Here is a 17,572-nt window from a genome sequence, read left to right on the forward strand (position 1 = left end):
GCATTCCTCATATTTCATGCACAGTGCACAATGCACAATGCACAGTGAGGATCACTAACGCCAAAATAAAACGAGGACCCAAAGTACCGAGAACATTTGTTCCATCTCTCATGTCTCTTACTGAAAGAATGTGCTGAGGGATGTTCAGTAAAGGTTACTATCACATAGCAAACATATATATAAGTTAACTTCCACTGCTTCAATATTGCATTATCTAACTGTTCAAACGGATGCTGTGGTGGAGGGCCCCGAATTAAGTTTGACCTGTCAGGGTTCCCTTCAATGTGCACAAAAGAGTGTTAAGCACAAGTATCTTTGCATTCTTCACCCACTGGTATGCAGCCACCGCAAACCGGAATCGAACCCGCGACCTTGTTCTCAGCAGCAGAACACCATGGTCACATAACTACTGAGCCATAGTGGCAGGCATTGTTAATTTCTGACCACTTTTACTGTTCCATCAAGGTTGAATAATTGAAAGTTGATTGCCCAAAAATTAAGGCACCAAACAGGCCATGGCCATTTTCGGGTACACACACTCAGAGAATCTTTAGCTGCAAGTTATAAAGAAAATTATACAAGCTTTGGTCCCGCTCCTGCAGCGACTTCTGGGCCGAGAAGCTTGGCACTTGCCATTTCAGTGAAGCACCTGGTTTTAAAACTTACACGTACTTGCACGTAAACGTTTTCACCACAGGCACTGCTTTGCCACTGCTTGAGAGGCTCGGCCTAGCCAGGCTACTCAAATGAAGGCAAGACTCTCCAACAGCCTCGACACTCACCCAGAATGATGGTGGTTTGTTGTTGCTGTCATCGCTGCTGCTGGAGCGGGCATCTCTCTTCCGCTTGGCCGCGTCTTCAGCAGCGTTAACTCGTTGCACCGAGCTGCTTGGGGCAGCAGCTGCAGAGGTGCTTGCAACTTCTGGAAAGGTGAACTTGCTGTCTCCTTTCAGGGGTGTTGCTGGTATCGGGCATTGCTGTGTCTCGACTGGGTACACGGACTTTAGATGCTGAGGCAACATAGAATTGCGTCGATACAGCTCGCTGTACCGGTGCATTGGGTCCTCCGGCTGACTGCTAAGCTCTGCGAGTGTTGTTTCTGAGAACAAGTCTTGCTCTTCATCGCAGGAGAAGCGGCTCTCTGTGCATAGTCATGGAAGAGACGTGTTCTTAACATTGCAGCCAAGGTTTAAGAGGGAGGGTTAGAATGGTTTGGCCAGATTGTGAGAAAAGGCAACGGCTAAATTGGCAGGAATGCAGTACCGATCTTGGTGGCAAGAAGACATACTGTATTCACTTGATTGCATGCACGCTCTCTTTCTAGAAAAATGTACTAAAAAGTTACACGCACGTTATAATCGAGTATGAAACCAAACCAGCGATAGTGACAGGCTGACAGCGATGAATGACGATTGGTCCACTGTCGGTCAGATGCTAGCATACATTTTTTTTCTTAGAATTGAGAACAAGTTCCGATCGCTTTCTTACAATAAAAATCCAAAAACATTTGCTTGAATAGACACTGAGAAACACTGAATCTGTTTAGATCTGTAAAGCATTATTGAATAACCCTATGTTCATTGATCTTGTAATAGGTTGATTATTACAAGAGAAAATGATTTAATTTTTGAATTTCAGGCCGTAGCCCTAGGGCCAGTACATGTCAGTGCGACATCACAGATTGCAAAGTATTTTTTAACTTTTCGGCCATTGTCGCTCCAGTAAATGTTCCTGCAAATTCTAAAGTTCCATTTTTGGCTCTCAAAATATAGTGTAGTCTATTTTTACCGATAATTTAACCAGGCCCAAGCAAACTGTCAAAATCCATGACATCACAGTGAGCTGGTGTGGGAATTTCAAGGCAGCGTCACAGCCCCCGGAAAGTAAAGCTAGTTTCGGCTTCAAGGAACATGCGCGCTCCTAGCGGGTGCCGGACATCCCAAGTTATTTTGCGTATTTCTCTTTTTGCAAATTTTAAATCTGGCGAAGTGTGGGAAGTGGTCGCCATCGTGCGTCCGTCAAGCTTGCCACTCGCTCACCCTTGCCACTCGCTCAGCGATAGCATAAGTGAGATCGCGCTTGGTCGTCTGCTTCAGTTGTCGTCCCAAGTGTGAAGATGGGAAAGATAAGACAGAGAAGCTTGATCAGGCGTGCAACGAACGGAAGACGCAGGAAACCAGGTCAACCAAGCATTAGACGATGATGGCTAAATTGGGGCATCACATGTGTTGCGCGGCTCTGTGGTGTACGTTCGAATACCGGGAATTCCATTTCTACGAAGTTTTTGAGGTTCCCTAACGACCACGGGTAAGCACAAGTATTTCACTCTATTTTCCGAGCAGGTATTCATTTTGCATGAGTAAACCAATTCTGTGCAAGCCTGAGTGGACTGAGGTAAGAGCAGTGTCGCTCGACTCATTCGTCATGACTGCAGCCCATCTGTTGCCGGTGAAATACTTGTAATGAAGGGCTTGAGTGTGTGTTTTTGGGCTACATATATTCTGTTCACTCTTTGTTGACATGCACAGCCAAGGTAAAAAAAGAAAGACGCAGCCGTCGTGGTTAATAATTTTCGGATTGGATCTTCTGGAATCTATTTTCACTCATTATGTACAAATTTCCATTGTGAATGAAAATTGCTTCTGTAGATTGACTTCCACACAGTGCAAAAGTGACAGTCCGAATGTGTGAATAAAAACAAAAGCGTTGAACTTTTACTTGTGTTTAGTTTTGCCTGGCCGAGAAATCTGCTAGTTTTAGCTGATCCACTTCGCAACACACGAACAAAATTAACGATTGATGGTGCCAGGAAGTTATATTCTTTATGCTACCCCCCACTATATCTATGGACTAGTTTAAGTGTAGCCCTAAACGTAACCTCAAGTTAGGACTTTCAAAGCAACTACTTTCACGAAATGACGAAATGTAATATATTAACTGCGAATATTGGTAATTAACAATGGTTCGCTATATAAATATTCTTCATTATAATTGCTTGGCACTGGTGCGTACAAGCAATGTCCCAGTGGTTTATCAAATAACTAGCAGCTTGCAAGGTAAACCTGGTAGGAAGAAAGCGCTTCCTAATACACGACACACTTCAGCGGGTTCTGCTCCGCGATTCAGTCAATGTTGCCGCACGGCCAGCGGACCTGCAAGAGAGCACGAACGCATTCTGCTTGCATGTGAAGTGGGAAAGGAGGGCTTTAGCGGCAACCCTCCTCCTACCGGCTGCGTGCCCTCTCCCTCTACCTTGTGACCTCATCAGTGAGGTCATAGAGGCATTATATTGTTTGTGAATTATTTCCAGTAGAATATCCGGCAGCCGCCAGGGGTGGAAGCGGCGCTGCCGCCGCGTATCGGCATGGGACCGAGCGTCCCATGGGAGGTATAGGGGGTTTCCGGCCCCTGGCGTCGCCACCTGTCTCATTTTTGCGTCTTTTCCAGTTTCCCAACCGTTCCCTTGCTAAGAGTGGTTTCTTGTACAGTTAAACCTGGATATAACGAAATTGACAAATTCCCGAAAAACTTCGTTATAAAGAGGATTTCGTTATATGCTGGTTCGGCACGAAAATTCGAAAAAGAAACGCTTACCGTGTTTACTAGATTCTAACGCGCCCTCAATTGTAACGCGCACCCGTTTTCCGTTTTCGTCGAAGCACTCATCCTTGGAATGTCACACACACCAGGTACTGGATGCGTGGACGCGTGTCGTTTCGCACAAGCGCGAGGCATCGGAAATGAAGAGCGAGCGTCACGATGGCGTTGTAGCGTCGTATAGTGTTACAGTAGAACCCCGCTGTTACGTTACCGGGGGCTGCGTTTTCCCGGCTGTTCGTTTTCGGCCGGTCCCGGCACAGCTTCCATAGATCCCAATGCATTGGTAACCCCGCTGTTGCGTCACAACTATGGGACCGTTCCCGCATCATACGTTGTGAAATGCCACCCCGCGCCGGCCCGAGCGGCCATTTTGACTTTTCATGTCGCTTGGCTTGGTGGCTTGACGATGGCATTGGCCGCCCAAAGTGCCGGGGGCGACAACTATGATGTATTTTTGGTTTCCGCCAGAAAAAGTATGGCCCTTGAGATCCGGATTTGCTACATAAAGATGGTGTCTATGACGCGTTGTGGCCCTAAAATTGGTTTTGGCTTATAGATATCCCGTATAAACTCCAAGGGCGATAACGCAGTTGCCGCGCGCCGTGTGCTGTATGTGCGAGTGAAAACGTGCGAGGGGAGCCGACGACCGCGTCTAATCTCGCGCGCGCAGGAAAAGCAGGGAGGAAGCGCGCCTTCTTCCGTTGCGCTCGAGGCACCAGCGAGCAAGCGAGGGGGGAGGGATAGCGGGGCGGCGTTGTACTGTACTCTGACATCAACTGCGTACTGCGCGGCGGCGCGCGCTCGCGCGGGCCATATCTTGAAACCGATCTGCGTTGGGGCAGAGTCTAGCAGTGTAGGCGAGTCAGCGGCTCGTAGCTTTGTGCGTGCTGTGTGTTCTCGGCGCTCAGTTCGCGTTGAAGCGATAGACAACAGCACGAAGGTCACTTCGCTCGCTTCCCCAGCAGCGCTTCCACACGCTGCCAGCGTTTGACAGCGCGTGTCCACGCTCATCGAGTGTGATGTGTCACAGCGTGTACCAGCACGTCGGCAACATCAACTGGAAAAGGAGAGAGTGCCGGCTTGGCGTGCTAGGCCAGCTGCAGCAAGCGGCAGGATCAGGTTTGAATGAAGGGAGGGGGAAAGGTCACGCCCGCGGAAGCAAGATCGCCGGGTGGAGGGATGCAGGCCCGCCTCGCACACGCACACACGCACACGTGCGCTCGCTTCACATTCTGTCGCGGTGGACAAGGTGCTTCTGGTTGCCGCTCGCGCAAAAATGACAATATTTGGGGCGAAATCTCTAGGTTGTCGGAGGGGGAAATTCGTTATATCGAGGGGGTCTCCTGCTGCCACTTCATTACGTAGAGGTCTCAAATACATGTGCTTCTATGGAGTAATAGAAGGGAATAGAAAAACTTCGTTATATCCAGGAATTCGTTATATGGAGGTTCGTTATAAGCAGGTTTAACTGTATTGCAAAAGGGTAATTTACTAACGGCTAAAGTCATTTCTTTCTTTAGTGGACCTCTAAGGTGTATTTTGATCAAGAATACTTAGGCGAAGCACCCTGTTAATAAAAAGACCCGTGCAAAGCAGGCCATTTTAACTTGACTAAAATGTGCCGTGAAGACGAAACAAAAGTTTTTGCGCACCATTGTTACTGTTTAGTGCAAAAAAAATTCTTGTGTATAAGAAATTTTATTCTTATAACTTTCTCAGTAAGTGCTAACAAAGCATAGCATAAAATGCTTCACATGTCGTATTTTTACTGGGGCCACTACATTGTGTAATCAATGCTGCAATAAGGGTCAAAATGCATTTTATTCCCAACTTTTTCAAAATTTCCGCAGAATATTAAGGCTTTATTTGTTCCCAAAGTAGTTTTATTACCTAGCACAGGGGTTCTCAAGTACAGTCATCCCACGGAACCCTGCTAAGCTCCATAAAGTGCCAAGGAAACTTGACCACTCACTCATATGCACGCGCCTGACCCCTATGGTAACCTCAACAATGACCGCTTTAATGGCAGTGCCTGTCTCAGCAGAGCTTAAGGGACAGTGAATGCTTTGAACACACGTCATCTCCCGTCGAAAATGACCATTTTTGGCCTGGCCTAGGAAGATTTCCTAACAATAATGGTACCTCATAATGTCTGATCACTCTATTTACCCAATTCTAATGCACGCCTTTTGTTTTCCATGCAAATTGGGTCGAAAAGTGAAAAGTGCCTGTATGATGCAATCGGATACGAAGCAAAAACTGCCTTTGCTGCGTTCCATACGCTTTACTTCGTAACATGGCTGTATTGCGGCGAAGCTGACCAAGAAACTGATGGCCATTTAAAGAAATTAGGCACGTATTAGATTTCTACTTTGTTTAGGAGATGTAATGTAATTTCTATGTTCATTTGCTACTTTGGATATATAGAAAGTAGGCAAGAATTTGATTCAAGGGTATGCAGGACTGTCAAATACTGCCTGCATACTGTCAAATACTGTTTCTTCTGAATCTTGTTTAATTTGACTAGCCGGATAACTTGATCAATTTCATCAGGCCCGTCAGGGTCGAAATAATGGAAGTTGACTGGTATACATGACGTAGAAGAAGATAATGCGACATTGGCTTACTTTTACATACAAAATTAGCAACCCTGTTTAAACCCGTATGCGAATGAAAGTATGTGTTTATTTGTCCCCTCCCCATAGCGGCACTGATACCATGGCTAGAACTCCCAGGACTTCAATATTTTTACAATGAAAGACACATGCACATAAAGCTGTCATAAATCGGATGTCCGGCCAATATCCCTGCACTGTATGGGACTTTGTCTACAGCAGCTGATAAACTAGAGAGTGCAGTCATTAATGGCACGATTTGTGTTCTACAAGTCAAAATATGACAGGCACTGCTCACGATTAGTCCGCGAGATGTCTGCACTGAGAGAAAACAGTTTGTTAACCCACAAAGCCAGCATATCATTCATTCAGCATTCAAAGAATTAATTTCATTAATCAATTCATTCAGTGTTGGCTGAAGACATTCAGCCAGATAGTGCGTACTCAAAACTGAAACTTGGCAAGAAAAAAACATTTGTTGCACGCACGATACACTCGTCCACAAAGGGTTATGAATAATAAAATTCATGTAAGCTTCATAGTAATGTTTTTGATGCCCCAAAGAGAAATTTCCACTTGTGGATAGCTCAGCAAACCAATTATTGAATAATTTCTTTTTACTCAAAAGAATTTCATTGCTTTATTAATTTTCTTTTTTGCACGAATGTACTCTCATGGCTAGAAATAAAGGTGAACAAGTTTTAATTTTCCTTGATGCAGAATGGTGTTTGGGCTTTGCGGGGGTTAAAAAATCCATTGTACTGAAAAGTAGAGCACCACAGGCAAGTGACCAATAATGAGCATCTTTTGACAGAACAAACTGACAACGGCAGCAAGCAACATGAATGACAGAAATTTGAGGAACTTGCCAGAAAATATGCTAGAGTCCAGAGCCGCTGCCTGTGCGACCTGTCCTGACCTCGAGACACTGCTCTCCCTGTGAAATTCAGCGAAACAAAACGAAAGACTGCAGGTCTAACGATTGCATCAAAAGAACACCTATGACCATAGACAAATGAGAGCACAGAGAAATTTTGCAGTCAAATTACCAGTGGCACAATTTGTCTGCACTTGGCATTCTCCTCTGGTCAACTGATATGAGTGAATGAATTAAGGGCCTTGAACCACTTTTTATCGAAGTGGAGAAAGGCATTTGAAGTGAAAATAGGCTATTTCAAAAATACTTTGCCGCAAGAAGTACTTCAATACGTTCAGCAGAAATGGAGTTATTGGCAATCAAACACAGCCTCTGCTGTGCTCCCGTTCCTTCTTCAATGCCTTGCACTGCGAAGGCGAGTTGGGGCGTGGCCACAACGCTGCGCCTTCTACATGTCACCGTGGCGCACAGTTCAAATTTAATGTTGGATGTTAACATCGACGCCACGACTTCCGATTTTGGTGCCTACTACGCGATAAATGTAAGCCAAACACAGCTGTCCTCAGCGAGCTGCAGTGCGCTTAGCCGGTGGACTCGTGGCGGCACTACGCGGCAGCTGCGGTATCTACGCCACGTAGCCGACCGCAGCTACCAATACCAGCCGCATATGGGAATCTGCTTTATTACGAAATAAAGTGTCCAGAAAAGGATGAGGAACATGGTTTCTGTTGAAAAGGGAGCATTTGAGAGGAAGGCAACTTCGTGCTCCGCTTGAGAGCTCCACGCACCGCGTAAGACCGCAAAACTTGGCCGAGATGTTCACAGCAGCGCGTAGTACTCGCGGACTTATTTCACCAAGCCCAAGGGGTGGTTAAGGGCCCCTTTAATCTTTTTTTTTTTCTTTCTTTTTGGCAATCGTCCTGTGAATTTGCTCAGCACCAATCGTTCATAAAAATGAACGATTGGTTGAATGGCACTGTCAAACTCTCTCGTTTAAACAGAAGCCACGGTCCTCACTCTCTTCTGTGTGCTTTATTACGTAATAAAGCACATTCCAATACGTGGCTGCTATTGGTCGCTGAGGTCGGCTACACCGCAGCCGCCGCGGGGTGGCGCCACGAGTCCACTGGCTGCTCGCTGTGGACGACCGCGTTTGGCTTACGTTTAGTGTGTCGTAGGCACCAAAATCGGAAGTCCTGGCATCTATTAACATCCAAAATGAAATTTGGCCTGCGCACGATGGCGACATTTCGAAGGTGGAGCGTTGTGGCCCCGGCCCACTCCGCTGTAGCCTTCGCAGTGCAAGGGAGCACAGAGGAGGCCATGTTTGATTGACCATAAGTCCGCTTCTACTAAACGCATTGAAGTACTTTGGCGGCAATGCATTTGTGAAATAGCCTATTTTCACTCTGTCTTTCTCCACTTCAATAAAAAGTGGTTCAGGGCCCGTTTAGGCACAACTTCCAATTGCTGCATGTGCTGAACAGAGACTTAAAGGGCACTAAAGAGAAAACATCACTTCAGCTTAGACTGAGACAGCCTCCTTTCAAGACAATATCTATTCATTTCACACAAAGTAAATATAAGTAGAGTTGAAGGTAAAACATTTTTTAAATTTTGTGACAACAAGAAACGAAAAAAACTTACAATTTGCTCTGCCTTCTAAAATCTAAATGGCAGGAAATGTGGAGCTGCTGCCACCATGTTGAAACAGTAACTGAATCTGTCAGTCTCGCATATGAGAGGGGTGGCTGCCAGGCTAAGGATTCTGGGAAATGCCGATACATCTCTGAACTTAAGTATGTACACTACTTTAAGGTGATTACTCGGACTTGACGGGGACTGCTCAAAATGAATAATTGGAAGCCCCAGGGATAATCTATGCGAGTTATAAGCGAATTTCAGCTTGAGGCGAGACTTCACAGCAGCACAAATTTAGCCTTATGTTGTGGCTTTACGGCAGCATGTGCCCCTGCCTTTAGTGTTGATCCGCAAGAGTTATATGCGTAAAAATAAGGTACTGCCTAACCTTACAATTTGTGCTGCCTTCTAAAATCTAAATGGTTGAAAAAGTGGAGCTGCTGCCGCCATGCTGAAACAGTAAATTAATCTGTCAGCGTCGCATATAAGAGGGGCGACTTCCAGGCTAAGGATTTTGGAAAAATACCTCGCCTGATATTTGAACAAGTGCGGTATGTCTTTTGTATTTGGGCAATTGTTGCTCAGTAGAAGTTCTTGGAACTTGATATGATCAATCATTGGCTCTTTTAGAATACAATACAATCTGTATTTACCAATACAGTAAACCTCATTACAAGAGACACTTAAGGGACCTGGGAAACAAGCATCTTGTAACCAAGGTCTCTCATAACGAAAAATTCTGAAAACACTGAGTAGTCAGACTAGATCACTATTATACATCAGCACCAAAGTGTGTTTGAACACATCTACAGGAAATTGCTCAGGATGGCTTAAAGTTATTCATACTAGTTTGTTTTTAGTGACTGCAGATTGCATTAGCTTCCTTCCCAACTTTGGAGGTAAAGCACTTCACTTTACAAGCCTTCCTGTTGCTCACAATACCTTTGAAATGCTTTTAGATGTTCATCAGCCTCAACTACAGACACTTTCTGCCCTGCAATGTCCTAGTCATCGTCCTCCTCGTCTGGTTCATCTTCTAAGGCACATACACCATTTACTTCCGCGAGGATTGCATGATCTGCAAGCTCTTCATAGCACACGAGGTCCACCTCTGCAGGCACAAACTCCTTGAAAGATTCTAGAACGTCTGGTCTCTTGAATGCAGGCCCAAGCTTTATCTTCGGGGCAGTTTTCCACAGGATCTTCCATCCTGGATCTTCCATCCTGGGTTGGATGGAAGATCCGTGTCTGAGTTGTGTCTCTTCTAAATAATGAAGAGCTTACTCTAGGAACCTAAAAAGTTCCCCTTAGTAACAGAGTGTCTCTTGTAATCATGTCTTGTATGCGATGTTAACATAGCAAACAGGAAAACCAACCAAACCATTTTCAAATATCTCTTATAACCAAGTGTCCTCTTTTGTAACCATGTCTCGTCTTGTAATGAGATTTTACTGTAATAATCTACTAGGCCTGAGCAGATGCTGTGCGGGAACTTGAAGTCGCCGTTGCCATCTGTATCTGGTTCTTGCTTTTCTGATTTGTCAAGCTTCCTCTAGAATTAGGAGTGGCTTTTTTTTTTATGCTATTGCAGAAGCATATTTACCAATGCAGCTCAGTCCGTTAAAAAAAACAATGCGGTGGAAGCGGAAAGGGTTTGACAAATGAATGACTAGAATGACCAAGAAAAACATGGCCTCATCAATGAGGAAATGTTGAACTTACCGTCGAGGGTTGGACTTAAACTGTGGAACTAGAAAAGAGAAACAAGGACAGACAGTATTAATGGCATTGTGAATTCTCCAGCAGCCATGTCCAAAACAACATAATAGTGCCTTATGTACCTACATGTTATCAAAGTAAACAATGTTTTAGGGGAGAACTTGTGCTGTCTTGATCTCTTCCCTTTCTGAACAAATACTGTCACATTTTTGTTGTGTTCATGCGTCTGTTTTGATAACTGCACATATCTGGTATTTGACTTGGTTTCGTATCTACCTTTGTTGACCATTAGCAACTCAATTTTACGGTTTTTCATGTGAAAAGCACTGTTACATTATAAGGCATGGGGTTCTTTATCATGCATCCATTGCACGACCGTTGCACGACCATGACCGGGACTTGATCCTGCGACCTCATGCTTTGCAATGCAACGCCATAGCTGCTAAGCCACCACGGTGGGTGTTGACCATTTTCAACTGCTCTGCTGATAACTGCTTGCATCTCTGGAGAACTGTCATATTACGCAGTGCATATTCACGTCCACCACCATGGTCTTTGGGTACTGAAAAATTACTATAGTGAACAAACAAAAACATGGCATTCCAAGGTTTCTTACTAAGAAACGAAGCAATTTTCATAGCAAACTGTTCAAGCTAATACATGAAATAGCCTATAATGTGGACAAATGGTAAAAAAGAATTGATGGGTATAGTATAGTCCCAAGCCTTCATAACGAAGTGCTTGGGACCTCTGAAATCATTCATTATACAGGTCACTTCATTGTAAAGGTAGTGCACCGCACAGCTCACAATGGAACCGGGATAATTATTCCATCATTATACGGGTCATTTCAGTGTAGTCGTTCGTTCTAGAGGCACTCAACTGTAATCAGTTTATGGCAGTACAATCTCCTATTTTTCAATCGAAATAAGTATGTGGTGACAGACTAACAAGAATACGAAATTTTTCAACAAATATACAGTGGAATCTCGATGCTACAAATCTCACGGGGTCATGAAAAATATTCGTATTAGCCGAAATTCGTATCATCGAAACACAATTAAAACTAACCAAATTATGGGGGGGGATGAGGGGATCAGATCGCGAAAATCGCGAGAAAAATTGATTTTTGAAAACCACGCGTTTCGGTATCTGCAACGCCTAATCTACGCTGTATCAAAATGGTTTGGCTGAAAACGCACTAAAAGTGGCTGAAAAGATTTATTCGTCAGTGCGCAGGGCGAGAAAACAGCTTTAAATCGCGCCAGATCACCGCAATTCACGGAGACATATCTCGTATTTCCCGCCACCGAGCGCCGTCATCTTGGTATCGTTCGAAAGCTCAAAGTTTCGCCGTTACGCTTCTCAATTCGTCTGTCGTCGCCATCTTGTAACAAACGCGCAAACTCAAAAGAAGCGCGGGTCTGCGATAGGTAGTCACACGGGCCCTCCGATGAATGCGGGCCTCCGATTGGCTGCCGTGCTGAAAGGCGTCTCTCCATTGGTTGCTGCTATGGCAGGGGCAAGATGGCAACCGCAGTTGTCTGCTTCATAAACCACGCCGGCATCTTCACTTGACATGCAGAATTCGGATTACTGAGAGCTCCCAGGTTAGTGATGGATTGTCGCTCGTTGGAGAAGAAATTTTGGACGAAGCCCGCCTTCGGAATAAGGAAGCGCAAGCCTCCTACAGCAAGAAAAATACGGCGATTAGCGGGAGAAGCGGAGGAGCACCCGACTGAACGTGCCGCGCTACCTTGCATCGTGGATTATGTGCCGCGCTATCTTGCACCGTGTGACTCCAGCAGTGAAACCGACAATCGCCCTGTGTCATCAGCACCGATAACGCAGTCGACGGAAGACGCGCCAACGGAGGCTCCCCCGCCTCGGCGTACCGCCGCGCGAATCAGCCAAGATCGTATCTCGGTCGACATAGCTCGCTGCGACTAGGCAAAATGGCCAAGAATGCGGCCCGAAGCACAGCAGCCACTCCGTCCGATGGGCGGCCGCCGAAAAGGAGGAAAAGCACAAAAGCAACAAAAGCGCCACCGCTTCAAACTCTTCGCGCCCAGTCGCGGCCTCTGCGCTGTCCGGCGTCGCGTCCGCACCTCTGAACCAAAAGAGAAAGGGAGAAAGCGCGTGACTGCGCGCCGTTGTCTTTCGCGGCCGTCGGTGGGGCGGCGTTTATTCGTATCAACCAACACGGGTCGAAAATCGATTCGTAACAACCGTACTCTAGCACGTTGCAAAGTAATGGGGCTCGGCCGGGACTACGGAAAAATTCGTATCATCCGGAAATTCGTATTAGCCGTGATCGTATCATCGAGATTCCACTGTATTGAGAGTTTTTCTTTAGTTGAACAATGTACTAATAGTATTTTTTATGCTAGGCAGTACCTTTGAACTCGAAATTCAAACCAAACTGTGGGGATCCAACGTCTTAAAGTGACACACGTAAGGCTGAGGAATCACTGGTGACTGTTTCTGAATTTCCTCTATTAAAATGCGGCTACCGCAGACTGGGCATCAAACCCGAGACCTTGTTCTCAGCAGCAGAATGCCATAGCCACCACGACGGGTACCTTTGAACTCGTCGGCAGATGCGATGGAGCTGCGAGACGGCCTGCTTGAGAGTGGGCGCTGTGACCAGATGCTCTCCAGGCTTGGTGTGGAGTACATTGACTGGTTGGCTCCCCTGGCAGGGGGCTTCTCTGCTTCCTTCTTCGAGTGTTCACGCAGCTTTGCATCGCAGTAGCTCAGCTGAGCATTGAGTGACCGGTTCTGCAGCATAAGAAAATGGAGTAGAGTAACCCAAGGTTGTTTCATCGGGATGAAACATGGTAGAAGATAAAAGTGTGCGCCACTGGTCACAAGGAATGAAAAATGCCATTTCTGATTCTGTACAGTAGTCCACATATGTCTAGAGTGATGAATTGGTGTGCTGCAATGCAAAGAAATTATGGAGGTCTCCATTGCAGGCAATCACAGCTACGTTCATTTGAGAAATGATGGAGTGGCCCCAGCATAACAACCGTCCTGGCCGCTGGCTTGAGCTTATCCTTGCCATCTGGCATGCCACTGCAGCTGATGGCAGCCCCACTACAAAATCAATAACGGTGTTGCTGGTCGGTTTGAGAGACAATGTTTTTGAAGGCACAAGGACACCCATGCAATAGCATTCAAGCTGGTGCCTCAAACCTAGCAGCTGCTGTGTTGCTACTGGTAGTGGTTCTTTGCTCAGCAGTCCAGCACTTAACACAATCGTACATGGTGTGAACACGGCTCTCACATGGGTGCTTGAATGTATTTTAGTTTGCGTTTCTCAAGCTCACACTTTTAAGGTTCCGCAAAAAACAGTTCAGTGAGCAAACTACCAGGGCTGACAAGTGGTCAGTTTAATCGCTTGCCAAGTACTGTGCACAGCCCTGAAGCTTTTCCTTGCAAGAGATATGTTTTATAATGGTGACTTCAGCGATCAAATGTGAGCGCTAACATAAAGGACAAAGTGGCACCGGCTTTACCAGTGCTGTTGTTTGTCATGAGTGTTCGTGCTTTGCAACTAAGTCACCACAATGAATCTATATGAAATAGCCCAAGTTTCAGTTCTACTTCAGAGGTACATTTATCACAGTGCATCAAGGTGTGTGAAACATACTTATCAGCGCTGACGCTTTGGCGAGTTGGTCTGTGAAAAAAAGGCTTAGGTCAGAAACGTGTGGAAACGAGAATGTAGCTTTACATAACGACACAAGCGAAGGAAATAGCATTCATGGAGTCTAAATTATCAGTAATTTCACCTTCCTCACTACTTAGAAGAGCAAATTCTCAACAGCGTGTAAATGAAAATGGATCAAATTTACTAAGGATACAGTACACAAACACAGCCAACTTTCCGCACAAGCTTTGTCACGAATTAATGTATAGAGTAAAATTTTGAAATATCCGTAATCAAATTTTTTCTGTTAATTCGATCATGACCACCACCCACACATTTCTATGAGCCAAAACGATCCTGGATTAGCCCTTGCCACATAATTAAAGCTTGACTGCTTAGCTAGTTATGTAAGGTTTTATGGCGCAAAAGCAACTAAGGCTATGATGCGCCATGCACAAATATATAGTTTGATGCAAGTACTTGACTGGTTTGCACGAATGCACGTGACTACTGGCTGCTTTGTATGTTGGAAGTTCTAGGTAAATGCACTGAGTGCACGTATCTTGCCGAAAACACCTGCTGGGTTAGCAGCATCTTTTGCAGAAAAACATTGAAGGGCTTTCAAGGAATAAAGAACTACGGTGCCCGACAGCTTGAAAACACTGCCTTAAACAATGACAAAGTGTGCTCGTAAAACCTTTTCCGCATAAACTACCACTTGCCACCACAAATAAGATAGATCCTCATGGCAAAGGTGCTAATCAAATCGTATTGGTTTGACTCCTGGCTTGCATAAACCTTGCGGTCAGATACAAATAAAATCCTCTAAACTCGGCCAAAAGCAAAATTCAGGAATTTATAAGCTAGTTTAAGTCGTAAAATGACAGTTTTGCATTGAAGTACTGCCGTAAACCCTGGCCTATTTACAGCTTGCCTAGAGGATTTTTAAACGAAAATGACACACAATGAATGATTATAATATTTGCCAGATTCTAGCATGCACCTTTAAGAAAATTTGCCTGCGCCGTGGAATTGAAATCAAAACCGTGTTCATAACAGCCTTCTGTCAGAGCCACGAGCCTAATCAGTATCATTGCCCTTCCTATCACACCAATGAACTGAGATTTGGAGCAATTTCTGGAGCAGCAATTTTTGTGCAAGCGGCCCTAAAGTTGCATTCTCGCCCGGGTTTTGTGGTGTTGGTTCTGGGTGTCCAGCGTTTGTCGATTCACGTTGTGAACAGTGACATGGTACCCATGCGAAGTTGTTTAGGCAGCGCTGACTCCACCCTCGATGTCTGCACCGCACAAAGACTGTGGCTTTTGGGCCGTGATCCTGTAGCAATGAATTTCGCACAATTTTATATGCTGCCTTTATCATCCACCATTCACGGCCGGCTGACCCCATTGATAACAGAGGTGGAGCGTCGCTCTTGCCACTGAGGAAACGCCGCAAAAAGGAGTGGCACTGGAAAGTGCATTGCTGCAACATAGAGACCTCGTTATGTTGCCACGGATTGACAATTCGGTATACTTGATATATTTGATTGCACTTTGGGCTATCTGTGGCATCAGCATGACAGTGGTAGAAGTATGGACTTGCAAGACCTTGGGTAAGCATACGTGCGTGCAGCTATGCATTGACAAACTTGGGCCTTATTTTTGGACAATCACTTTTTGGGATATTTTCACGTTCACGACGTTTGGCGCAACTAGCACCAGACACGTCGGGCAATAGTGTTCCTGGCACAGTGCCAAGAATGCTTCAGCTCATAGACGCCAAGAAATCTGACACTAGTCATGCGAAATCCCGCGAGAGAATCCCCAAAAGTGGTCGTGCGAGAATACGGCACATTTTTTAGCTACTAGTAGAATAGTAACTTTTTTTGTTTTCTGGCGAATTTGAATACAGCATTTCAGACTCCCAATTTGGACTTTTAGGCGGCCCCCATTGAGCCCGAATTTTCTGTCAGGAACGTGTAGATGACTGGAAGCTCAATTTACTAAGATGAGTTAGTCATGCGCACTATAAGTGCCTGCAGGTCACGGCGGCCACACACGTTTTGTGCAGTTGCTAATTTTGGCACACTTTGGTGCAATATTTTTTTTTAACAGGATGGCCCAGGAAACCTTGTTTGGTGCATTTGGCACAGGATTGAGCACTGCCCATCACGCGATGGTTACAGAACAAGTTCTCGCACAGCATAATGACGAAGCAGCGCTCTCATGTTCTGAATTAGCTTTCGCAATGAGACAAAGTAATTTTACATGCTACACTAGCAAATAGCATCGCACATTTCTGGTGTTCCAGAGAATAGCATGCATCACAGGGTGAACCACTGAGAAAACAGGAGTGTCCAGTTGGGGCAAAATGGTGGCACATGCATAGGTACCGTACTAAGCAGTAAATTAAGCAGCACAGAACCAATTTAAGAATTAAGCAGCCAAAAACAATGAAGTTACTAGGCTTTAAGAGCACAGGGTGATATCAAATTTATTGGCAGCTATGATGGTTAGGACATTCATCCCATTTTTTTTTTATGCACACAAGTGAAAAGGATGAGGACAAGTTGAAGATCAGATGCACAGTGTTTCACATGGGGCAATAGCACAATGGGGAAATGGCACAAGACAGGAAATATGACAGTATGACAATGAAACTGGCACTAGTTTAGAGCAGAGCAGGCAATTCAAATCATTGAGTCCTATGGCTCACTAACAGTCTGTGCACTCGATCCCATAATCGAGTGGTTCACGTTTTAGCAATTTAGCATGTGGAAAAGTGTCGCACAGTTCGACAGCGGTGCAAAGACAGGTTAGAACTGAAGAGACTGTCCAGTTGGAGAGCGACGTGAGGGCAAGCCGAGCCAAGCTGTCGGGAGCATGTGTCACGAGTTGCCTTCAGGAGGTAGCTCACATGCGGTGGTGTGACCACCGCACCTGCTACAGTCTGGCAACACGATCTCCTTCAGAGGCCCTTGAGACCACCCCAGGGTGCCCTGCACCTCTGGTTGGTCTTAGCAGCGAAACACTGGCAAACAGGAACAGCGAGTGGATCGCGACAGACGCCCTTGTCGCGGACACAGTGTCAGCAACGTCAAGGCCACGGCCAATGCACACTGGTACTGCGTCCTCCGAGACCCTAAGCCTGGTCACAGCCTGCCAGTATCCACCTCGTAGCTGATCGTCGCTCGTCTGCCCCGATGTTCTTCCGTGTGCATGCCACCTGACCTCAGCTTGCCCTCTTCGTGAATTCTCCCATCTTATTTCAGTCACCACAAGACCGCGAAGTTTGCGCTTCGATGTTCACGGTTAGTGTCACATTACACTTGCCACACATTCACTACGACAGCACTGAAATTATCACATGCACTCATGCCACGTTACTGGAAATAAGTTGATTGGTGAAATAAGACATTAACCAGTTCTCCCATGTACTTCAAGATGGAGGCAAGAAAGCTGGTTG

General features: G+C 45.6%; 2 protein-coding genes across 4 annotated transcripts in view; one reads left to right on the forward strand and one right to left on the reverse strand.

Moving 5' to 3' along the window:
* LOC119456840 (myosin-11-like) overlaps positions 1-17,572 on the reverse strand; it is a 69,291-nt gene that overhangs the window by 6,755 nt on the left and 44,964 nt on the right. For 2 of the 3 annotated variants that reach the window (XM_049669391.1, XM_049669393.1), the window contains exons 15-18: positions 13,035-13,233; positions 10,456-10,483; positions 7,085-7,152; positions 783-1,141 (exon numbers count right to left, since the gene is read on the reverse strand). In XM_049669391.1, coding sequence (XP_049525348.1) covers positions 783-1,141; positions 7,085-7,152; positions 10,456-10,483; positions 13,035-13,233 — 654 coding nt within the window. Of the gene's footprint in view, positions 1-782; positions 1,142-7,080; positions 7,153-10,455; positions 10,484-13,034; positions 13,234-17,572 lie in introns of all 3 variants that reach the window. The other variant, XM_049669392.1, reaches the window with a different exon arrangement.
* The window catches only part of LOC119455877 (transmembrane protein 161B), a 93,220-nt gene continuing 76,450 nt past the window's right edge, over positions 803-17,572 (forward strand). Inside the window, exon 1 of the mRNA XM_037717392.2 lies at positions 803-930. The gene's annotated coding sequence lies outside the window, so the exon portion shown is untranslated. The remainder of the gene's footprint in view (positions 931-17,572) is intronic.

This window comes from Dermacentor silvarum, chromosome 6 (assembly GCF_013339745.2).
Source record: "Dermacentor silvarum isolate Dsil-2018 chromosome 6, BIME_Dsil_1.4, whole genome shotgun sequence".
Lineage (NCBI taxonomy): Eukaryota > Metazoa > Arthropoda > Arachnida > Ixodida > Ixodidae > Dermacentor > Dermacentor silvarum.